The 25,620-nt window shown below is 41.1% G+C and overlaps 1 protein-coding gene across 3 annotated transcripts; it reads left to right on the top strand.

Annotated features, from left to right (window-relative positions):
• Positions 1-144: 144 nt before the first annotated feature.
• lrrc3b (leucine rich repeat containing 3B) lies at positions 145-23,814 on the top strand. 3 transcript variants are annotated; one of them, XM_034198966.1, is made up of 4 exons: positions 145-282; positions 17,983-18,036; positions 18,390-18,740; positions 22,226-23,814. In XM_034198966.1, exons 3-4 carry the CDS (start codon positions 18,534-18,536, stop codon positions 22,799-22,801), a joined length of 783 nt encoding a protein of 260 aa, XP_034054857.1. In that variant the 5' UTR covers positions 145-282; positions 17,983-18,036; positions 18,390-18,533; the 3' UTR covers positions 22,802-23,814. The 3 variants fall into 3 exon arrangements, with proteins under 3 accessions (XP_034054857.1, XP_034054860.1, XP_034054858.1); XM_034198969.1 differs by having other exon boundaries at positions 17,983-18,059; XM_034198967.1 differs by lacking the exon at positions 17,983-18,036 and having other exon boundaries at positions 164-282.
• The last annotated feature ends 1,806 nt before the right edge of the window (positions 23,815-25,620 follow it).

The raw sequence follows: 25,620 nt of genomic DNA, 5'->3' as shown, positions 1-25,620 counted from the left end.
ATATTTTGGTCATTCTCACTTCATGTTTGATCTCACACACAGATTGATTTAACCTCACACTGATTTTCACCATGGTTTTACTCTGAAAGTCTGGACCGGAAGTGGTCTCCTCTCCCCCAGGTGTCTTCACACACAGAAGACCCCTCCCTTTCTCCCATTCACTGTGCAGGATTCACACTGAAAGGTAAAAGATGTGATTCTCACTGCGACTCTTCCTCTCAGAGCGGATCTCCATCAGGATCCTCTGACTGGGATTTAAACACAGCTGATGACTGTCTGCAGGTGAGAGTGTGTCTGTCTTTGTGTGAGTGTGTCAATGTGTGAGTGTGTGTCAATGTGCGTGTGTGTGTCGCCTGTTGCTCATCTGCCTGTCTGCTGTAATGTCTCCGCTATGCTCGCTGCTGTTCTGCAGGAATGTCCCATGTTTCTGATCTTCAGATTTTGCAGGATGTGAAACATGTATTTTCTCATTGTGTGTGTTCATGATGATCCTAATGAATATGTGCTGGGTGTCTGTCAGTTCAGGTGATGCGTGATGTTTTCACAGGGAACGTGAAGCCAGGCGCCATTAAATAATAACGATTTAATGTTCCTGTGGTTATTAGAGACATGAGACAACATGTAAAATAAATAAAAATACGGCTGTCAAATGTTTAAAGGGTATTCTTTAATTCGGCGTATATAGAAGTCACATTCACTTCTTTATTTTGTGTAAAAATGTAACTTTATCGCTGCTCAGCTTTCTGATTAGTTCCATGTTTTCCCGTTAAGATGCACCGCGGAGGGCGGAGGGCCAATGCGAATTAGATATAAAAGTAAAAATCATGTTCACATAATTCATGCTAGTTGATTATGGTGTGTGCCGACATTTAATCCAGGCCCTACAGATTCAGAATCCGAGTTTTATGTTTCTATAAATCCAACTGTTGCTTGTCAGTGAAGCAGGATAAGTTAAAATGGCAAATGTTTAAAAGGAGTTTTGCGTGACGTTCTTTCCATTTGTGAGGCGGATCGGGGGCCAGTTTACCGGACTGGTTTTCCTGATAGCATGAGGTGTGTTTCTGGAGGTTATTGTTCATGTGTGTCCTTCTGTTCGCTCCGAAGCAACAGGCTGCGTGTCTGTCGTATGAGAGCTGCACATCATGAGCAGGATCATCCATCAGGTGTGCTTAATGCAGAGACAGCTGCAGACCTCAGGGTGTGTTGATTCATATTTGGTGATTCAATGCAGCCTCTGATATTCTGAGGGTCGGGGTAAACACATAGATATGGATGATTGTCTCATTAGAATACAGCTAGATCTGAATTGCCCTTTGAGAAACAGCTTGTTTCTCTAATGCACCCTGGTGGGAGACTATTTGAATAACCGATTGTGAATCTAAATTAGTATCCAGTGCTTTTGTGTCTAAAGGCCAAACTAACACACATATTGTTAATTGGTACTCTATGATACAGTGCCATACTGCAGAAGAGGACACTTGTTTCTACGGTTATTTTCACTGCCATATCTCTTGTTTGGATTTGTAAACTTTCCAAAAATACCAACACAGCTAACCAATCAGAGCAGACTGGGCCCTGGTTTCAGACAGAGGGTGAAAAGAGGTGCTGCAGCCCAGGCAGTATGAGAACAATAAAGAGCTTTTTGAACATTAAAGCATGGAGACACTACATACTGATATACACCTGAACATCAGCAGGAGAGGACTCTTTAAAGTAGAGACACTACATACTGATATACACCTGAACATCAGCAGGAGAGGACTCTTTAAAGTAGAGACACTACATACTGATATACACCTGAACATCAGCAGGAGAGGACTCTTTAAAGTAGAGACACTACCTACTGATATACACCTGAACATCAGCAGGAGAGGACTCTTTAAAGTAGAGACACTACATACTGATATACACCTGAACATCAGCAGGAGAGGACTCTTTAAAGTAGAGACACTACATACTGATATACACCTGAACATCAGCAGGAGAGGACTCTTTAAAGTAGAGACACTACATACTGATATACACCTGAACATCAGCAGGAGAGGACTCTTTAAAGTAGAGACACTACATACTGATATACACCTGAACATCAGCAGGAGAGGACTCTTTAAAGTAGAGACACTACCTACTGATATACACCTGAACATCAGCAGGAGAGGACTCTTTAAAGTAGAGACACTACATACTGATATACACCTGAACATCAGCAGGAGAGGACTCTTTAAAGTAGAGACACTACATACTGATATACACCTGAACATCAGCAGGAGAGGACTCTTTAAAGTAGAGACACTACATACTGATATACACCTGAACATCAGCAGGAGAGGACTCTTTAAAGTAGAGACACTACATACTGATATACACCTGAACATCAGCAGGAGAGGACTCTTTAAAGTAGAGACACTACATACTGATATACACCTGAACATCAGCAGGAGAGGACTCTTTAAAGTAGAGACACTACATACTGATATACACCTGAACATCAGCAGGAGAGGACTCTTTAAAGTAGAGACACTACCTACTGATATACACCTGAACATCAGCAGGAGAGGACTCTTTAAAGTAGAGACACTACATACTGATATACACCTGAATATCAGCAGGAGAGGACTCTTTAAAGTAGAGACACTACATACTGATATACACCTGAACATCATCAGGAGAGGACTCTTTAAAGTAGAGACACTACATACTGATATACACCTGAACATCATCAGGAGAGGACTCTTTAAAGTAGAGACACTACATACTGATATACACCTGAATATCAGCAGGAGAGGACTCTTTAAAGTAGAGACACTATATACTGATACACCTGAACATCAGCAGGAGAGGACTCTTTAAAGTAGAGACACTACATACTGATATACACCTGAACATCAACAGGAGAGGACTCTTTAAAGTAGAGACACTATATACTGATATACACCTGAACATCAGCAGGAGAGGACTCTTTAAAGTAGAGACACTACATACTGATATACACCTGAACATCAACAGGAGAGGACTCTTTAAAGTAGAGACACTACATACTGATATACACCTGAAGATCAGCAGGAGAGGACTCTTTAAAGTAGAGACACTACATACTGATATACACCTGAACATCAGCAGGAGAGGACTCTTTAAAGTAGAGACACTACATACTGATATACACCTGAACATCAGCAGGAGAGGACTCTTTAAAGTAGAGACACTACATACTGATATACACCTGAACATCAGCAGGAGAGGACTCTTTAAAGTAGAGACACTACATACTGATATACACCTGAACATCAGCAGGAGAGGACTCTTTAAAGTAGAGACACTACCTACTGATATACACCTGAACATCAGCAGGAGAGGACTCTTTAAAGTAGAGACACTACATACTGATATACACCTGAACATCAGCAGGAGAGGACTCTTTAAAGTAGAGACACTACATACTGATATACACCTGAACATCAGCAGGAGAGGACTCTTTAAAGTAGAGACACTACATACTGATATACACCTGAACATCAGCAGGAGAGGACTCTTTAAAGTAGAGACACTACATACTGATATACACCTGAACATCAGCAGGAGAGGACTCTTTAAAGTAGAGACACTACATACTGATATACACCTGAACATCAGCAGGAGAGGACTCTTTAAAGTAGAGACACTACATACTGATATACACCTGAACATCAGCAGGAGAGGACTCTTTAAAGTAGAGACACTACCTACTGATATACACCTGAACATCAGCAGGAGAGGACTCTTTAAAGTAGAGACACTACATACTGATATACACCTGAATATCAGCAGGAGAGGACTCTTTAAAGTAGAGACACTACATACTGATATACACCTGAACATCATCAGGAGAGGACTCTTTAAAGTAGAGACACTACATACTGATATACACCTGAACATCATCAGGAGAGGACTCTTTAAAGTAGAGACACTACATACTGATATACACCTGAACATCAACAGGAGAGGACTCTTTAAAGTAGAGACACTATATACTGATATACACCTGAACATCAGCAGGAGAGGACTCTTTAAAGTAGAGACACTACATACTGATATACACCTGAACATCAACAGGAGAGGACTCTTTAAAGTAGAGACACTACATACTGATATACACCTGAAGATCAGCAGGAGAGGACTCTTTAAAGTAGAGACACTACATACTGATATACACCTGAACATCAGCAGGAGAGGACTCTTTAAAGTAGAGACACTACATACTGATATACACCTGAACATCAGCAGGAGAGGACTCTTTAAAGTAGAGACACTACATACTGATATACACCTGAACATCAGCAGGAGAGGACTCTTTAAAGTAGAGACACTACATACTGATATACACCTGAACATCAGCAGGAGAGGACTCTTTAAAGTAGAGACACTACATACTGATATACACCTGAACATCAGCAGGAGAGGACTCTTTAAAGTAGAGACACTACCTACTGATATACACCTGAACATCAGCAGGAGAGGACTCTTTAAAGTAGAGACACTACATACTGATATACACCTGAATATCAGCAGGAGAGGACTCTTTAAAGTAGAGACACTACATACTGATATACACCTGAACATCATCAGGAGAGGACTCTTTAAAGTAGAGACACTACATACTGATATACACCTGAACATCATCAGGAGAGGACTCTTTAAAGTAGAGACACTACATACTGATATACACCTGAATATCAGCAGGAGAGGACTCTTTAAAGTAGAGACACTATATACTGATACACCTGAACATCAGCAGGAGAGGACTCTTTAAAGTAGAGACACTACATACTGATATACACCTGAACATCAACAGGAGAGGACTCTTTAAAGTAGAGACACTATATACTGATATACACCTGAACATCAGCAGGAGAGGACTCTTTAAAGTAGAGACACTACATACTGATATACACCTGAACATCAACAGGAGAGGACTCTTTAAAGTAGAGACACTACATACTGATATACACCTGAACATCAGCAGGAGAGGACTCTTTAAAGTAGAGACACTACATACTGATATACACCTGAACATCAGCAGGAGAGGACTCTTTAAAGTAGAGAAACTATACTGATATACAACTGAACATCAGCAGGAGAGGACTATTTAAAGTAGAGACACTACATACTGATATACACCTGAACATCAGCAGGAGAGGACTCTTTAAAGTAGAGACACTACATACTGATATACACCTGAACATCAGCAGGAGAGGACTCTTTAAAGTAGAGACACTACATACTGATATACACCTGAACATCAGCAGGAGAGCACTCTTTAAAGTAGAGACACTACATACTGATATACACCTGAACATCAGCAGGAGAGGACTCTTTAAAGTAGAGACACTACACACTGATAAACACCTGAACATCAGCAGGAGAGGACTCTTTAAAGTAGAGACACTATACTGATATACAACTGAACATCAGCAGGAGAGGACTCTTTAAAGTAGAGACACTGCATACTGATATACACCTGAACATCATCAGGAGAGGACTCTTTAAAGTAGAGACACTGCATACTGATATACACCTGAACATCAGCAGGAGAGGACTCTTTAAAGTAGAAACACTACATACTGATATACACCTGAACATCAGCAGGAGAGCACTCTTTAAAGTAGAGACACTACATACTGATATACACCTGAACATCAGCAGGAGAGGACTCTTTAAAGTAGAGACACTACATAGTGATATACACCTGAACATCAGCAGGAGAGGACTCTTTAAAGTAGAGACACTACATACTGATATACACCTGAACATCAGCAGGAGAGGACTCTTTAAAGTAGAGACACTACATACTGATATACACCTGAACATCAGCAGGAGAGGACTCTTTAAAGTAGAGACACTACATACTGATATACACCTGAACATCAGCAGGAGAGGACTCTTTAAAGTAGAGACACTACATACTGATATACACCTGAACATCAGCAGGAGAGGACTCTTTAAAGTAGAGACACTACATACTGATATACACCTGAACATCTGCAGGAGAGGACTCTTTAAAGTAGAGACACTACATACTGATATACACCTGAACATCAGCAGGAGAGAACTCTTTAAAGTAGAGACACTACATACTGATATACACCTGAACATCAGCAGGAGAGGACTCTTTAAAGTAGAGACACTACATACTGACCTGGAAATGAGACTAATAGGACCTTTTGAATAACATGAATATTTCTGTATAACCGTTTACATCCAGTAAAAGTGGAGTCACAGATATCTTCGCCCTTTTAGCTCAAACTCGGCGTGTAATCCCTCGCTCTCACAGGTTATCTGACCTTTCTCTGTGGAAACCTGGAACACTAGCGGAGACTCTTTTCTCTGAGGCTTCATACTTTTAATTTGTCCTGCTGCCAAAAAAGCCCAGGGCCAGTAAGTGCTGCTCACCACTGGGCTAATAATGATTTGATTGCGACGTCTTCCCTTCTCAGAAAAAGCACAGACACACTGATTGCAGGTAGTCCTCTTATTTTCCTCAATTGTGTCGCCTTTAAAAGCAGAGCTATGATTGTCAGTGATTACAGCGAACAGACGACTGCTGGCTATGAAACGTGTTCATATTTTGTTCAAAAAATTGTGAATTATTTCAGTTTCCATGGGTTTCCAATGACACAGGCTCAGTATTTAGTGTCAACATCATGCTTTGTACTCTAAACAGCATGTAATTCACTGCCACTCTCAATCAAAACAACAAAACGCCGTCTTACAAAATATGACGGAGCAGATATTGGGAGTTTGTTATTTCAGTCAGCTACTAGCCATCATTCACTATCCTTGTACCGGTAGCAGATGTATCCATAGAGGTCTCCTCCTCTCTAGAATGTTCAGACATAGTGCTTAAAGCCATTCAAACACTTAATATAGGAGATTATCTTTAAAAACAGTGTTTACTTGATGGACACTGGGCGTAGCGGCTACGAGCTAAATGCTAATTTGAGGTCTGCTGGTTTCTCTGTGAAGATTCAGAGTAAAATCCTTCATCTTGGATTCAAGCAGTGTGTTGCAGAGATGTGGCTTAAACTGGATGAAAACGACATGTATGTCAGCTTTTGGCAAACACAACACAGACAAATGCAATCTAGGGGATTCTACGGCGCCATAAAACGCATCGTTACCTTGATCAAAATGTCTTTAGGTTTGAAAATCGTTGTAAAGATTATGTATAACGCTATTACACAACTCAGTGAAATATATTAAACAGCTCTAGTTGTTGTTAGACATTTAAATCCGAACATTTTTACATATCATACCTTTTTTTAATGCTGCATTAAAGGCTGTTTTTGGGCACTTGGGGGCAGCAGAACCACGTGTTAAATAAAACTGACATAGTAATACCTTATTTCGTTTTATTAGCTTACATGTTGGGGATCAGTTTCCTGTATTCAAACCCAGCAGACACGGAGCAGCGTCCCCATTCAGAGGTTAACTTTAGTTTCATCAAATGCTTCTTAAAAACCAGAATTTAAAGGTCTACTCATTTCACCTCAGACAAATAACGTAGGGAGCTCTTTTCGTGAGTCTTTACACGCTTCTGTTCCAAAGTCTGATTTATGAAAGGGATGCAACTTAAATCTATGCAAACACACACCACTAGAAGAACCATTTTTATTTTCATGTGTATTTTGTACGTGCAAACTGAAAGGATGCACATGGGAATAGCTTGTTATGTTACCAAACACGTATATTGTGACGCGTCTTAATGCTATAAGTGTTAAATGATATACTTAGAGTTGTCCATTTGTGATTGGATTAACAAAAATGCAAACTATTAGATTTACTTTTATTGATCCCAGATTGTGAATGTCTTCGGTCACAGCAGCGTGTAGCACCTGAATACAAAATGTAATAAAATCCAAAATAAAATAAACCAGAATCAACATTAACAGAAAACTCTATTTGTACATATCAACAGCTGTAATGATTAAATATTGAATATATTAATATACAGATTAAAGTCAGTCTGCCAGCCTCCATCTAACAGCAATGCATACTAATAACATTATAAGTTTAAATATATAATTATAAACAGGGCAACAAGACACTTTTTAAAACACAAAAACTGGATCTTTTAACCTTTTATTCATCCGAAATTTAATAAACATTTTCAGACGTCTTAAAGTCTGCAAACCACCAAACCAGTGTTTTCGAATTAGCTGTTTTTACTCAAACCGTGCACATATGTCTCTTTATCATCACCATGTATCTGCTGCCAATAACTCCCAGATGAAGTGTGTGTTCAGGATTCCCAGAGGACGTCTCCCACCTCCGGCAGTCTGCGTTTTCTATAAAAAGAGTCCAGAAAAAAACATTTAAACCCCAAACTGAAATCCCTCGATGTTTTTTTTAATTACTCTCATTGTTCCGTCTCCCTGAACGGGGCCTTTAATTTGTTTTCCTTGAATCATTAGGCACCTTAATTTGCTGGTACACACTCAATGAATAATGGCCAAGAATCCTTGGAGTGCCGGAGAGGAGAAACTGAACTCTAGCGTAGGCGTTTCTCAGAAAAAACCTCCAGACATTTCAGCTGTGCAGGAAACACCGATTCATCCTACCTTTCAGAAACGCTCAAACTCAGAGTGTTGCACTAATCCCCGGTGTGAGGAAGGCCCGCTGCATTTAACGATTCATTCAAGATGCTAGATGCAGGAGAGCTTCTCTTGTGTAACTGGACTTCAAATCACACTGTACATTTTACATTTATTTCAATTCAATATTCCATTCCTCACACACTTAATGTATAATATCCTGCTTTAAATGTTGTTACAGTACATTTGTATTTCAACATGTATATTTTCCACTTTTTTTAATGGTATTTTATTTCTATTTGAGACGTCTATTGTTTAATTCTAGTCTTTTCATTTCTCTTATGTGCAATGATTCAAGATTCAAGGCTCTTACTGTCATTTGTACATACAGTGTAGATATGTCAATGAAAATCTTAGGCTCCTCCGACAGAGCAACACAATAAAACAGATACAATAGTGCAAGTAAATACAATAAAATAGAATAGAAGTAGTGCCATAAGATATATAAGTGGTGCATAATGTGTAAGTTGCAAACAGGTGAATGTTATGGATGTTGTTAGTTCAGGTGTTTAGTGCCTTGTCTGTTTATGCTGCTGCAACGCAAACATTTCCCAGATTGGGATCAATAAAGTACTTCTTATCTTATCTTGTGTTCAGATGCTGGAGGGTTTCAGGTTAGTCTTGAATACAGCAGGAGTCTTAGTGTTGGAGGTGAGATGAGGTGAGACTCAGAGTTAAAGGGAGTTGTGCCTCTGGGGGATGAAAAGGAGAAAGTAGACCTGTTTTAAAGGTCCCCTATTATACTGTGTTTCATCAGTATATCACAGGTCTCAGATATATACAGAGCCTGTCTCTGATTGGCTGAAACTCCAAACAGATCATTGCAGCATTACCCACAATCCCCTCTGTTTCAGCCTTGTTTCCAAAGTGATGATTCTCTGTCTGTTACTTTAGATGAAAAATAAGGAGCCCCTCCCCACGCCCCTCTGAGAGACATTTGGTTACAAAGAACTCAATGGAGCTCTAGGAGGAGATTCAGGTGATAAGGGGGGGGGGGTGTGGGGATTGGCTAATGGTTACACAAGACAAAACATCGTTATGACATCAAGTGGCCAAAATCTGATCGGCTCATTTTCAGACAGGTTTTTATAGAAATGGATCAAAAAGAGAGAGAATCTTTGTTCCTGAAACTTTCAGAGTCTCTTTCCACAGAGGGGACACATGTTGATGTAGAAGAGACATGAAGAAGAGGGGACACATGTTGATGTAGAAGAGACATGAAGAAGAGGGGACACATGTTGATGTAGAAGAGACATGAAGAAGAGGGGACACATGTTGATGTAGAAGAGACATGAAGAAGAGAGGACACATGTTGATGTAGAAGAGACATGAATAAGAGGGGACACATGTTGATGTAGGAGAGACATGAAGAAGAGGGGACACATGTTGATGTAGAAGAGACATGAAGAAGAGGGGACACATGTTGATGTAGAAGAGACATGAAGAAGAGGGGACACATGTTGATGTAGAAGAGACATGAAGAAGAGAGGACACATGTTGATGTAGAAGAGACATGAAGAAGAGAGGACACATGTTGATGTAGAAGAGACATGAATAAGAGGGGACACATGTTGATGTAGAAGAGACATGAAGAAGAGGGGACACATGTTGATGTAGAAGAGACATGAAGAAGAGAGGACACATGTTGATGTAGAAGAGACATGAAGAAGAGAGGACACATGTTGATGTAGAAGAGACATGAATAAGAGGGGACACGTGTTGATGTAGAAGAGACATGAAGAAGAGGGGACACATGTTGATGTAGAAGAGACATGGAGAAAGAGGGGACACGTGTTGATGTAGAAGAGACATGAATAAGAGGGGACACATGTTGATGTAGAAGAGACATGAAGAAGAGGGGACACATGTTGATGTAGAAGAGACATGAAGAAGAGGGGACACATGTTGATGTAGAGGAGACATGAAGAAGAGGGGACACATGTTGATGTAGAAGAGACATGAAGAAGAGGGGACACATGTTGATGTAGAAGAGACATGAAGAAGAGGGGACACATGTTGATTAAGAAGGACCTCTCACTGCATGGTTTTTTAAATATTGAATATGAAATGCAGAACAGAGGTCATGGAGGTCACACTCTCTCTTTTTTGAAGATTACCAAGTTTCCTTTGCTCACCAGGAAGGAAACGTTATTTAACAACATGGATGAAATGATGACGTTAACATCCAAAACACACAATAAGTAGTCGTACGATATAACGTTGATATGTTTACTTAAAAACTTGTGATTAGGACAAGACTTGAATAATCTTTTATTTTCCCAACTGATAAATGAATTTGATCTCCCTCACTTTTCCTGCTTCACGTTATCATTTGATTTATAGACACAACTCTGATCATTCTTAAAAAACGAATAGACTTCAATAACTTTTACTTTATCGGCTTTTTGTAGAACATTTGGAGACGACTTTGAACACAATAGGTAATTTGTCGTTTTACTGTACAACTTATTGACATGACTTTGACCAGACATTATTTTCAGTGGACATACGGAGATGACTTTGATCCATTTGACTTTATATACTTTATATTAGCAACTTATCGTATTATGAATTCATAACATTTTGTACTTTATCGACCCATCGGGATTGGGAGGTAACCGTTATAATTTTTACATTTCTAATTATCGTACGAAATACAGACATGACCCCCGGCATTGTTACCATAACGACTATTAAAAAACATACGGACATGAACTCAATCATTGTTATGTGTTGACCTGACGATATACGGACATTAGTCTTATCATTTTTGATTCATTTGCATTTCATCCTTGTTCTTTCTGAGCATAGTTTTTTCATGGATAAACTGTAAATATGCATGCAGTGAAAACATGGGGAATGGCTGAGAGTGCATGAAGGACAAAGTATGGGGAAGGTACACAAAAATAATAATAAATCAGACGTTGATTCTCACAGAAGGCCATTAGGTGCTTTCACACCGGAGTACTTTTCTAGGAATAGTTCCGATAGTTCGTGGGATTTTGCGTTCACACCAAAAAGATCTGGAACTCAAACTTTTTTTTGCGAACCTTTTCCCCCCAATTTCTGAATGGCTGGGCGAATTGCAAACCACGCCCGTAAAACTCTGAAAGGTTTTGTGAAGCCGCCATTGTACTTCAGGTGTATATCAGTATGTAGTGTCTCTACTTTAAAGAGTCCTCTCCTGCTGATGTTCAGGTGTATATCAGTATGTAGTGTCTCTACTTTAAAGAGTCCTCTCCTGCTGATGTTCAGGTGTATATCAGTATGTAGTGTCTCTACTTTAAAGAGTCCTCTCCTGCTGATGTTCAGGTGTATATCAGTATGTAGTGTCTCTACTTTAAAGAGTCCTCTCCTGCTGATGTCCAGGTGTATATCAGTCTGTAGTGTCTCTACTTTAAAGAGTCCTCTCCTGCTGATGTTCAGGTGTATTAGCATTAGCCCCTCGCACCAATGCAGAGAGACTAACTTATGGCAACACAAAAGAAAACATGGGAGCGGTGGAGATGAGGAGGTGTCGGCGATTTACTCGGAAGGCTGCAGTAGAAGCTGCTGGGACTCCCAGCAGCTTCTACTGAAGCCAGTCCCCAACTCCGGGGACTTCCGGTTGGGGACTTTGGGCGGCAGTATACGCCGTGAAGTGGTTTGCGGCCTGCCAGTAAACCCAAAGCAGAAGAAGAAGAAGTGACGTCAGCGGCTTCATTTGCCTAATCCTCCCCCAGGGACTTTTTCCAGTGTGAACGCGATCTGCTCTTTAGTTCATCAGAACTAAAGAGTTCTGATGAACTAAGTACAGCAAAGTACTTGGTGTGAAAGCGCCTATTGTTAGTTTGTTGACATTATGATATGTAAATGATCACAAAACCTACCCTAAGAAAAGGCAATATTTACCACGTAATGAATAGAAACCTTGATAGTAAAAGGGTTGAAAAGGAGGCCTTTCTCCGAGCCTTCATGATCTTATTCTAGAAATCAGACTTCTCTCTGAAGCATATTCAGATCTGAAGGTCCCTCAAGCTAATCTCTCCAAATTCACTTTGACAGCTCCATTTATTTTTAGTCACGCTGGCTGAGTGTCTCTGGGGAGGGAAAACTTCCCCGCTCGCTGACTCCGGTCCAGAATGAAAAATGGGATGGATTTTCCTGACATTTGAATTTGACTTTGGCTCCAGTTCAACCAGGAGCCTGACATTTATATTCCTGACTCACAGGCAGAGGTTTCCCCGGACAAAACACACGGAGAGGAGGAGGCTGGGGACGAGATGTCAAACAAATCAGAGGAGAAGACGTTAGGATGAAACTGAGGGGGTTTCTGCTGTGGGGAAACTACCATTTCCTGTATGGACTAAAAGAGCATTGAGAAACTTTAGAAAAGATACTGGCAACTACATATATTTCAATCAGGAGAGACTTCATTTGAGTCTTTGGCAATTAGACCCCGATCCTGATACCGTATACTTTAAGGGTGGAAGTGTAGCCTTGAGTATATAGAGAGGCGATCCATCTACTTCCGACCTTATTTCTGAAAAAGTATGTATTGAAGTCAATGCAGAGAGAAAACGTATCTTTCGATCCCGTTTGAATTGTGCCATGAATTACACATATGATGTTTGTCAATCTTAAAAAATAGTTTCCATGTAAAAAAAGTCACAGTTTGTCGTAAAACTGTTGAAATAAAAGACTATGAAAAATACGCAACTAGAAAGACTACAAATCCCAGAGTCCCGGTCCCGCATGCTGGCTCTTAGGAACCGACTGACTCCCCTTGTGTGTATGTGCAGTTCTCAAAACGCTACATGTGTTTTACGACACATTTTAATTTTTTTGACTTTGCAAAATGATCTTTTAAATTGACAAACATCATGTGTGTAATTCGTGGCACAATTCAAACGGGATCAAAAGATAATCTTTCTCTCGCCATTGACTTCAATACATACTTTTTCAGAAATGAGGTCCCATGGAGGAAAGAGAGGGACTTCGCCTCTCTATAGAAAAGACACAAGTCTAGATACTGGTGGGGATGATGAAGATCTGGATTTGACGCGGAGAAGGGATGAAGAGGATGATGAAGATCTGGATTTGACGCGGAGAAGGGATGAAGAGGATGATGAATATCTGGATTTGATGAGGAGAAGGGATGAAGAGGATGATGAAGATCTGGATTTGACGCGGAGAAGGGATGAAGAGGATGATGAATATCTGGATTTGATGAGGAGAAGGGATGAAGAGGATGATGAAGATCTGGATTTGACGCGGAGAAGGGATGAAGAGGATGATGAATATCTGGATTTGATGAGGAGAAGGGATGAAGAGGATGATGAAGATCTGGATTTGATGAGGAGAAGGGATGAAGAGGATGATGAAGATCTGGATTTGACGCGGAGAAGGGATGAAGAGGATGATGAATATCTGGATTTGATGAGGAGAAGGGATGAAGAGGATGATGAAGATCTGGATTTGACGCGGAGAAGGGATGAAGAGGATGATGAATATCTGGATTTGGGGCGTGTGTGTTTGAGAAACTGCCTCTGGAGGAAGCACATGGATGTTAGCCTCTGCAGACCATTGACATGCAGTAAAACCTTGAACAGCACTCTGCAGGAGAGGAACCCCACAGGAAGCCTCAAAGGCTCCATCCTGTTTACCTCCATCACATTGTTTGACTCGTTGTTAGATGTTTCTGCTCCAGCTTGGTTTCCTCCTCGATGAATGAACCTCTGTTCCACCAGTTGGATGAAGTCAACAGTGATAATGAGGATGCTCAGAATATCATGTCTAACATAAGAGGTTTTATATTTCCTGCACAAAGAAGCAGGCGAACAGCAGCTGCATAAACACACACAGTAACTAAGTACATTTACTCAGGTACAATTTAGGAATACGTGCTTTACTCGAGTATTTCCGTTTAATGCTGCGTATACTTCTACTCCACTACATTTAGAATCAACTCAAGTATCTTTACACATTAATTTCTCAGCGTTAGATGCTTTTGCAGATTGTATTAGAGAACATGTATCGTGCATCTCTAAAGATTCAGACTGAGCTGTTTGAGGAATTAAAACATTGAGATGCAATACATTAAGATCAGATAAGAAGTACTTGTTGTGTTGCAGCAGCATCAAAAGACATGGAAGTGTACAATAACATTTACATAGAGTTAAGAATGAAAGGGAATTATTTGACAGCCAGAACTTTGTAGGAAAGAAACTAATAAAATGGGAGATTATGCCACAAAATGTTATCTAATCATATATATCATAATATATATGTGTAGGCCATGTTCCTGCAGGAGGAGACGTTGATCCATCACATCGTCGTTTGTCCTGCAGTGGAAGATGTTTTATAACCATCGATCCTCAAGGTCTCTCAGAAAAGGAAACAAAAGGTTCTGTTCTGTGTGTTATATACAACTCGGAGCATGTGTGTGAGATCAGTGTGTGTGAAGGAGGGGTGTATGAGATCAGTGTGTGTGAAGGAGGAGTGTGTGTTCATGTGATGTGAGACGGTGACTCACAAAGAGCTGTGTGAGAGATCAGTGTGAGAGATCAGAGAGAGCTGCATGATGTTAATCATAAATCACATTATTATCAGTTTCTGTTTTGATAAGAATATGTAAACTCGACAGTGCTGTAATTTAGTCGTGAACTGTGACGTGTAAAGGTCTAACTCAGGGGGGTCAAACTCAAATACACAGTGGGCCAAATAAACAAATGGGTACTAGTGGAGGGCCGGACTGGTTCAATGTTTATCGCAGAACTTATTGAAATGAACTTATTGCACATATTAAACCTGGAACTAACAAAGCTTCAATGATTGCCTATAAAAACAACATTAAACATTAAATAATCAGTTGCATTAATTTCTTATGGCTCTATCTGCAGCTTTTCCAGAGTCTTTTCTTATGAGTACATTTTTCCACAGGCCAACAACAGCTTCTAAAAACTATTCCCCTCAGAGAGAAAACCAAACATGCCCTGTTGTCCTGAGAGAAAATGCAGAAGGAAGCATCCATTGAACTCAGTGTGCTGCTCTGTGATGCTAGCTCAGATACTTGGCGTCTCATCTTGGGTGCAAGGTCATCAATGTTTGGGCTCAGGCTCTGAGCTGAGGAGACTCTCAGGATGGAGTGAAGGTGTGCGTGCAATATACCGGCGGGCCAGATCTAATAGCAATTAGACATTATCCTGCGGGCCGAAATTAAATCCACCAAGGGCCGGATTTGGCCCCCGGGCCTCGAGTTTGACACGTATGGTCTGATGCCTCTGTGTGGATTGTTAAAGGAAACCCTTGCAGATTATAAACCTGCTTTTTATCATTGCAGTCGCTTCACTGGACAATTTGAATGTAAATACAGCGAGTATATTATATAATTAAGTCCATATACATATTGGGGTGCATTTGGTTAAAGGAGCAGGATCCAGGCCAGAAAACCAAACAGGATATCCTAACTTTGAAATATGGTCTCCTGTCAAAGTGTCAACAAACACACGTATTCACAGAGCCCATGAAGGTGGTGATGACCAAAGTAAATCACTAGATTTAGATTTAATACGATTGACTTATTGTCCTCGGCTTCTCCAAGTAGAGCAAAGGTACAATACATATAAGACACCACTACATTTAGCTGATGCTTTTATCCAAGGCAGCTTTCAATAAGTGCAATGAACCACGAAGACACACACTCACAAAGCAACAATCCTGCAGGAAGCTTCAATTAGCTAAACAATTCTGAGTGCAATAGTATTCTATTCTATTATGTATCCAATTCAAAAACATGATGCATTCCATTAATGCTCATTGTGAAGTAAAAACTTCTTTGCAGCAATGTTGAGCCAATCATGAAATGAGGGAAACTGGATTCGCCTGTCAATACACTGATATTTATTGAGAATTCGTACGGCCGGAGAGATCACAGTATACCACAGTTCTCATGTAAGATACCAGCCAACTCTGAAGACAAAAGCGCCAAGAACCCATCTATATGTAAGAAGAGGAGGGCTCTAAAACACGCGGGTTTTCCTTTAATGCATGCCAGATGTCGAGACTCGTTGCATTGCAAACCCACATGAGCCAAACTTCTCCCCCCACAAGACATCAGATGACCTCTTGACCTGTGTCTTCCTGAGAAGCTATGGATCACATTACAGGCAGGAATACACTTTAACCATTAAACAGATTCCCGAGGACAAGTCACTAAACTCTATATACTTTAACAAGACTAAAATATTCCTTTACACTCATCATGTGAACAACATCTTGTTCTTTTGTGTTTTTCTTAATACTGTGAGCCGTGTTCATGCTCAACTCTGGCTGCTTTTTGCACACATGTCTGTACAGCCCTCCACTTTCAAATATACACTGGAGTTTGCCGTATACTCTGTGGAGTGATGAGGCCCGAGCCTAGACGCCAAACTCAAACTATGCTGCTTCTAATAAACATATTAAGACTGAACTGTTAAGTGTTTTGTTGTTTAGCTGTTAAGGTTATTTGTATAGTTAAATGTAATTCTGGTGTAAATACTTGTCTATAGGCGCTTTCACACCAAGTACTTTGCCGTACTTAGTTCATCAGAACTCTTTAGTTCTCATGAACTAAGTACAGATCGCGTTCACACCGGAATAAGTCCCTGAGGGAGGATTAGGCAAATGAAGCCGCTGACGTCACTTCTTCTTCTTCTGCTTTGGGTTTACTGGCAGGCCGCAAACCACTTCACGGCGTATACTGCCGCCCAAAGTCCCCGGGCGGAAGTCCCCGGAGTTGGGGAAGGCTTCAGTGGAAGCTGCTGGGACTCCCAGCAGCTTCCACTGAAGCCTTCCGAGTAAATCGCCAGAACGCCGACACCTCCTCATCTCCACCGCTCCCATGCTTTATTTTGTGTTGCCATAAGTTAGTCTCTCTGCGTTTCTGCGCTGGGCTAATGCTAATGCTAATAAGAGGATAATAAAATGGCGGCTTCACAGAACATTGTGGGAGTTTTACGGGGCGTGGTTTGCAATCCTTCCAGCCAATCAGACATAGGAACCTTTTTCTCCCATGAAAGCGCCTGCTCTCTAGCAGGGACGGAAAAGGGGGTGAAAAGGTTCTCTTTTTGGGCTCTTTTTGGTGTGAACGCAACATTTCGGAACTATACTGGGAAAAGTACTCCGGTGTGAGAGCGCCTTTTAGCATCCTTTTGTATGCTAAATTGTTTCGATAAAATACTTATTTTGTATTATCCTTATGTTTATTTTTTAACCTACTTTGCAACTTATTTTTTTAGATTGTTGATGTTCGCACCACCGGACACCAAATCAAATTCCTTGTATGTGAAAACGTACCTGGCAATAAACTTGATTCTGATTTATCTCGGTCCAGGCGCAGTGGAATCAGGTGTTTTCTGTCTGTTCTGGACGCTGTGTAGACCCTCAGGTGAACCTCCGAAGTCTAAAAGGGTCTCTATCAAATCCAACTATATTTATATGTCACATTTAAAAACAACAGTGTTGACCAAAGTGCTGTTCATTAATACATATATAAAAAGCAGAATAAATACATTTGGACAAAAACACAAATGTAAAAACACGAGACAATAGTTATAGCCACGACTGAAAAAACCTCTACACGATGTAAAAACATTTCAAAACACAACAAAATAGAAAACCCCAATTTAAAAAAACTAAACTCTAACTGTCTCTTAGTCTGATCTGGATGCTGTGTAGACCCTCAGGTGAACCTCTAAACTTTCTAGAGGGTCTCTAACTTTCTCTTTGTTCTGGTTTCAGGCCTCTCCACAACATGCTCCCCTCTCCTCTCCAGTGAACAGGAAGTGAGACCCCCCCTCTCTCTCTCCACCATGTTTGGATGTGTCTGAGGAGGTGGAGTTGTGGCCCCTGGAGGCCCCGGGATGCTGCAGACGGACCCTCACCATGACTCTGCTGGACCTGTGGTTGTCCCGCTCGCTCCCCATGGTCCTGCTGCTGCAGAGCCTGGTCCTCATGGCGCTCTGCTTCCCCTCCGCCTCCATGTGTCCCAAGGGCTGCCTCTGCCAGAGAGACCCCCACCTGCACGGGCTGAACGTGTCCTGCAGCCAGTCGCGCCTCAAAGAGATCCCCCCCAGCCTGCCCTCAGACACGGTGATATAGAGACCTTTTAATAATAATATATATAATATATACCTCAAAGAGATCCCCCCCCCCCCAGCCTGCCCTCAGACACGGTGATATAGAGACCTTTTAATAATAATATATATAATATATACCTCAAAGAGATCCCTCCCCCGGCCTGCCCTCAGACACGGTGATATAGAGACCTTTTAATAATAATATATATATATATACCTCAAAGAGATCCCTCCCCCGGCCTGCCCTCAGACACGGTGATATAGAGACCTTTTAATAATAATATATATAATATATACCTCAAAGAGATCCCTCCCCCAGCCTGCCCTCAGACACGGTGATATAGAGACCTTTTAATAATAATATATATAATATATACCTCAAAGAGATCCCCCCCCCCCCAGCCTGCCCTCAGACACGGTGATATAGAGACCTTTTAATAATAATATATATAATATATACCTCAAAGAGATCCCCCCCCAGCCTGCCCTCAGACACGGTGATATAGAGACCTTTTAATAATAATATATATAATATATACCTCAAAGAGATCCCCCCCAGCCTGCCCTCAGACACGGTGATATAGAGACCTTTTAATAATAATATATATAATATATACCTCAAAGAGATCCCCCCCAGCCTGCCCTCAGACACGGTGATATAGAGACCTTTTAATAATAATATATATAATATATACCTCAAAGAGATCCCTCCCCCGGCCTGCCCTCAGACACGGTGAGATAGACTATTTAATAACTAGAGAATGCAATTCCTGAAGAAATTGCTAGTGGGAATGCTTTATGCTGAAAAGCTGACGCTAAACTTCTATGCTGAAATGTAATGTGTAAGAAGAAAGTGAAGAATTTAGATTGAAATGATACATGAACACTGGGGGCTTGAATGTGTGATGAGAGAAGAAAAGAAAGTAAAAAGGCTTGGAAAAGCAGCAGAATATTTGAACTGCAAACTTCTGAACTAACTTGATGGCGAATGATCTGTCGCCATGGCAACGGCATTTGATGACACCCCATAATACGCTTAGATGAGTTGATGGCTGCATCGTTAACAAACCTGTGAAGTTTTGGGGCGTTTGGAGCATTTTCACTGAAGTTATGAGAAAGCAGTGTTTCATGGCGAGCATTGTGTTGCCATGGCAACGGCATTTGAAGAAATCTCAAAACTGTCCCGTAGATGTCTTCACGGCTGGGCTGTTAGCACACATGTGAAGTTTGAGCACTTTTTGAACATTTTCATTGGAGTTATAGCGACATCATGTTGTATGGCGAGGGATGCGTTTCCATGGAAACGGCATATGGTGAGATCTCAGAGTTGGCGTAGAGCTGTTGAGGCATGGACCGGTGATATACAAGTGAAGATTGGGGGACGATTGGACCGTGTCCATTGGACTTACAGCCTCATCGTATTTCATGGCGAGTGGTCTGTCGCCATGGCAACGGCATTTCATGACACCCCATAATACCCTTAGATGCGTTGATGGCTGCATCGTTATCAAACCTGTGAAGTTCTGGGCTGTTTGGAGTATTTTCACTGAAGCTATGAGAAAACCGTGTTTCAAGGCGAGCATTGTGTTGCCATGGCAACGGCATTTTAAGAACTCTCCAAACTGTCCCGTAGATGTCTTCACAGCTGGACTGTTAGCACACTGCTACCTGAAGTCTGCTGCTCTGAGCACGTCAGCATCGTGTTCCATTACACAGGTGTTTATAGTTGAACTAACGAGCTCTGTAGAGATCACAGGTTTCCATTGTTCTGAATGAGAGATGAACCTCTTACATGTGAACGTTTTGTGGAAGAACCGTAACAGATATCTGTGACATTTCAAAACGTGAAGCATGTCAAGGAAGTTGAGTATCTGAAGTGTAATGTTTGTGTACTTTTGGGTTAATAATATGGCCTTTTTGGCAGTTTAACTAAAGGTGTGCGGCTGCTGCTGTGAGGAAATATCTGCCTGAAATTACAATGGGCTTCAATGGAGGAATGTTGAACGTTTTTGTCACTTCATGCCCTCAAGAGGCATTTTGTTGAATTATTTTTTGCTTAATTATTTGTCATTTTTCAAGCTACGAGATGTTTTCCTACGTTTGTCATGATAAATTATGTCTCAGGAATGTAGGGTTTGGGAATTATGGCAGTTTTAAAAAATATATATGAAGGCAAATTTCAAGATTTCTCACCCTCTAGCTGTGACATCACGCACTCTAGTTAATGTTAACATGTGAAGAAAACCTCGAAAACAAGGTCTGAACAAATGTTAATATCTCTAAAAGTAAGAATCAGATTTAAAAATTGTTTCACACGAATAATGTCAGAAAGATTTGTAACATTTTAAAGTTGGAATGAGGTTTCTGAGTGAAAGTATGAATGAACAGTTAGCAGTTGAAGTCACATGAAGATTTGTTGAAGTCTGAAGATTTCCTCCATTGACTTCAATGTTGAAAATGTGATGTATTATGGGATGTATCTCTGGAATTATGAAAGTTATGAATGATAAAAGTTATAGCCATCGATTCCCGACCGAGCTGAACGTTTTGATGTTTGAACGGAGTTTCTGCGATGTTCACTGCGGGAGAAGAAGAGGGCCAAAATACCGGCGGAATAATAATAAACTTTTCGTCCGTAGAATAACATTTAGCATTCACACTAACTAATAATACATTCGATTTTCATAGCGCTTTTCCTAGTGCTCAAAGACGCTTTACATAAAATCAGAAACGGTACAACAACAAAAAACAGGTCAACGAGTAGAAGTCGCATTAAATAGAAATACTCAAGTACAGTACCTCGTAATCCCCCCCGGCCTGCCCTCAGACACCGTGAGATGTATATCTATTGTACTTTCCTCAACAGGTCAACGGGACGCCAGATATTCAGGAGGATTCAGTCTCTCACAGGAAGATCTGACTGACTTTTTGTAAAATTTGTAAATAATGAGTCTTTTGTGACTTAAAGAGTTAGTCCACTAGTTACATTTTTAGAGATGCATTTTGTTAAAAGTAACTAAAGCTGTTTAATAAATGTAGTGGAAAATTAACTTAGTTACTTCCCACCAGAGTTTAATAATGTCCACATGTACTTAGTTACTTCCCACCAGAGTTTAATAATGTCCACATGTACTTCGTTACTTCCCACCAGAGTTGAATAATGTCCACATGTACTTAGTTACTTCCCACCAGAGTTTGATAATGTCCACATGTACTTCGTTACTTCCCACCAGAGTTTAATAATGTCCACATGTACTTAGTTACTTCCCACCAGAGTTTAATAATGTCCACATGTACTTAGTTACTTTACACCAGAGTTTGATAATGTCCACATGTACTTAGTTACTTCCCACCAGAGTTTAATAATGTCCACATGTACTTAGTTACTTCCCACCAGAGTTTGATAATGTCCACATGTACTTAGTTACTTTACACCAGAGTTTGATAATGTCCACATGTCCTTGTTGACTTTACTTCTCATCCTCTCTTCCTCCTCAGGTTCTGCTCAGACTGGACCACAATCAGATTGGCGCCGTTCCGGATCAAGCTTTCCACGGCCTGCGTCTCCTGAGGGAATTAAACTTATCCTACAACGCTGTGGAGACTTTAGGCGAAGGAGCGTTCAGCGGCATCGAGGGAACGCTTCAGGTTCTCGATTTGTCCCACAACCGCATCACTAGCGTGCACAAAGACGCCTTCGCCCGTCTGAAGGCTCGCGTCATCGTGGACGATAACCCGTGGCATTGTGACTGCGCTCTGCAACAAGCTATCGGAGGAATGGCTCATAACCACGAGGCGGCAGCGCGAGTTCTCTGCCGGAGCTCAGAGATCAGAGACCAGGAGGGACAGCCTTTCTTAGCGGTGGACACGGACCTGTGTAACCTCGCCAAAAGGACCACAGACTACGCCATGTTGGTGACCATGTTCGGGTGGTTCGCCATGGTCATTTCCTACGTGGTTTACTACGTGCGACAGAACCAAGAGGACGCTCGACGACACCTGGAATATCTCAAGTCGCTGCCCAGTAAACCCAAGAAACCGGACGAGGTGGACGACATCAGCACGGTCGTCTGAGAGGTTTCAAACTAAATAAACCTGCTGTAAGAGGACCCACGTGCACGGGGAAAGAACCTGAACCGTTGACTTTTATTAAGTGTATTGTGTCAACGAATGTCACATAACAATAGGCGTCATTTATACTGGGGACAGTGGGTCTCCACAACTTCTGGAAATTGCCAGTTTCAAACTAAATAAACCTGCTGTAAGAGGATCCACGTGCAGAAAACACTGAAACGTTGACTTTTTCATTAAGTGTATTGGCGGACGACGTCAGCGCGTCGTCTGAGAAGTTTCAAACTAAATAAACCTGCTGTAAGACGACCCTCGTGCACGGAGAAACACTGAACCGTTGACTCTTATTAAGTGTGTTATGTCAACACATTTCACATAATCATAGGTGTCTTTTAGACTGGGGACAGTTGGTCTCCATCACTTCTGGAAATGGCCAGTTTTGTCCCCACCACTTTGCATTAGGATTATTTTAGATAAGACTTTATTCATCCCGAAGGAAATGGTTGTGCCAGAGTTACAAAAACACAATAAACACAGCAGCATCATAATAAAACTGTACACTAACAGTGCAGTAAGAAGAGCAATTAAATACCTACAAGAAACATAGACGGTCACATAATTAATACAAAATACTTTACAGTGAAAAGCAGTATTTATTAGTGCAAAACAAAACGTAGTGGCCGATACGTAATTGCATGATTATTTGTTAACATGTTTTGAAGATAGTGTGCACACTTGAAAAAACTGACAAAGTGCACAAAACTGTATTCGGTTAGTTGAAAGCAATACTATGAACCTCTTTAAATACTTAATATTATTGCTTTCTGAGGTGGAAATGCCACTCTCACCTTCTGGAAAGAAAAGAACAAATATACAAGCTTAAACCAAAGTTGTGTTATTTAATAAAGAGTTATAGCATTTAAAGGTCCCCTATTATACTGTTTCATTACTTTATTATAGCTCTCAGATATATCCAGAGCCTGTCTCTGATTGGCTGGAACACCAAACAGATCATTGCAGCATTACCCATAATCCCCTCTGTTTCAGCCCTGTTTCCAAAGTGCTGATTCTCTGTCTGTTACTTTAGATGAAAATAAGGAGCCCCTCCCCACGCCCCTCTGAGAGACATTTGGGTACAAAGAACACAATGGTGCTCTAGGAGGAGATTCAGGTGATAAGGGGGGGGGGGGGTTACCTTGGTTGCTGATTGGCTAATGGTTACACAAGACAAAACATCGTTATGACATCATCAAGTGATCTGATCAGCTCATTTTCAGACAGGTTTTTATAGAAATGGATCAAAAAGAGAGAGAAACTTTGTTCCTGAAACTTTCAGAGTCTCTTTCCACAGAGGGGACACATGTTGATGTAGAAGAGACATGAAGAAGAGGGGACACATGTTGATGTAGAAGAGACATGAAGAAGAGGGGACACATGTTGATGTAGAAGAGACGTGAAGAAGAGGGGACACATGTTGATGTAGAAGAGACATGAAGAAGAGGGGACACATGTTGATGTAGAAGAGACATGAAGAAGAGGGGACACATGTTGATGGAGAAGAGACATGAAGAAGAGGGGACACATGTTGATGTAGAAGAGACATGAAGAAGAGGGGACACATGTTGATGTAGAAGAGACATGAGGAAGAGGGGACACATGTTGATGTAGAAGAGACATGAAGAAGAGGGGACACATGTTGATGTAGAAGAGACATGAAGAAGAGGGGACACATGTTGATGTAGAAGAGACATGAAGAAGAGGGGACACATGTTGATGTAGAAGAGACATGAAGAAGAGGGGACACATGTTGATGTAGAAGAGACATGAAGAAGAGAGGACACATGTTGATGTAGAAGAGACATGAAGAAGAGGGGACACATGTTGATGGAGAAGAGACATGAAGAAGAGGGGACACATGTTGATGTAGAAGAGACATGAAGAAGAGGGGACACATGTTGATGTAGAAGAGACATGAAGAAGAGGGGACACATGTTGATGTAGAAGAGACATGAAGAAGAGGGGACACATGTTGAAGTAGAAGAGACATGAAGAAGAGGGGAGCACATGTTGATGTAGAAGAGACATGAAGAAGAGGGGACACATGTTGATGGAGAAGAGACATGAAGAAGAGGGGACACATGTTGATGTAGAAGAGACATGAAGAAGAGGGGACACATGTTGATGTAGAAGAGACATGAAGAAGAGGGGACACATGTTGATGTGGAAGAGACATGAAGAAGAGAGGACACATGTTGATGTAGAAGAGACATGAAGAAGAGGGGACACATGTTGATGTAGAAGAGACATGAGGAAGAGGGGACACATGTTGATGTAGAAGAGACATGAAGAAGAGGGGACACATGTTGATGTAGAAGAGACATGAAGAAGAGGGGACACATGTTGATGTAGAAGAGACATGAAGAAGAGAGGACACATGTTGATGTAGAAGAGACATGAAGAAGAGGGGACACATGTTGATGGAGAAGAGACATGAAGAAGAGGGGACACATGTTGATGTAGAAGAGACATGAAGAAGAGGGGACACATGTTGATGTAGAAGAGACATGAAGAAGAGGGGACACATGTTGATGTAGAAGAGACATGAAGAAGAGGGGACACATGTTGATGTAGAAGAGACATGAAGAAGAGGGGACACATGTTGATGTAGAAGAGACATGAAGAAGAGGGGACACATGTTGATGTAGAAGAGACATGAAGAAGAGGGGACACATGTTGATGTGGAAGAGACATGAAGAAGAGGGGACACATGTTGATGTAGAAGAGACATGAAGAAGAGGGGACACATGTTGATGTAGAAGAGA

This window comes from Gymnodraco acuticeps, unplaced genomic scaffold (genome assembly GCF_902827175.1).
Source record: "Gymnodraco acuticeps unplaced genomic scaffold, fGymAcu1.1, whole genome shotgun sequence".
In the NCBI taxonomy this organism is placed as follows: domain Eukaryota; kingdom Metazoa; phylum Chordata; class Actinopteri; order Perciformes; family Bathydraconidae; genus Gymnodraco; species Gymnodraco acuticeps.
The sequence above is the reverse complement of the archived record's forward strand: the minus strand, read 5'-3'. Positions and strand labels throughout refer to the sequence as shown.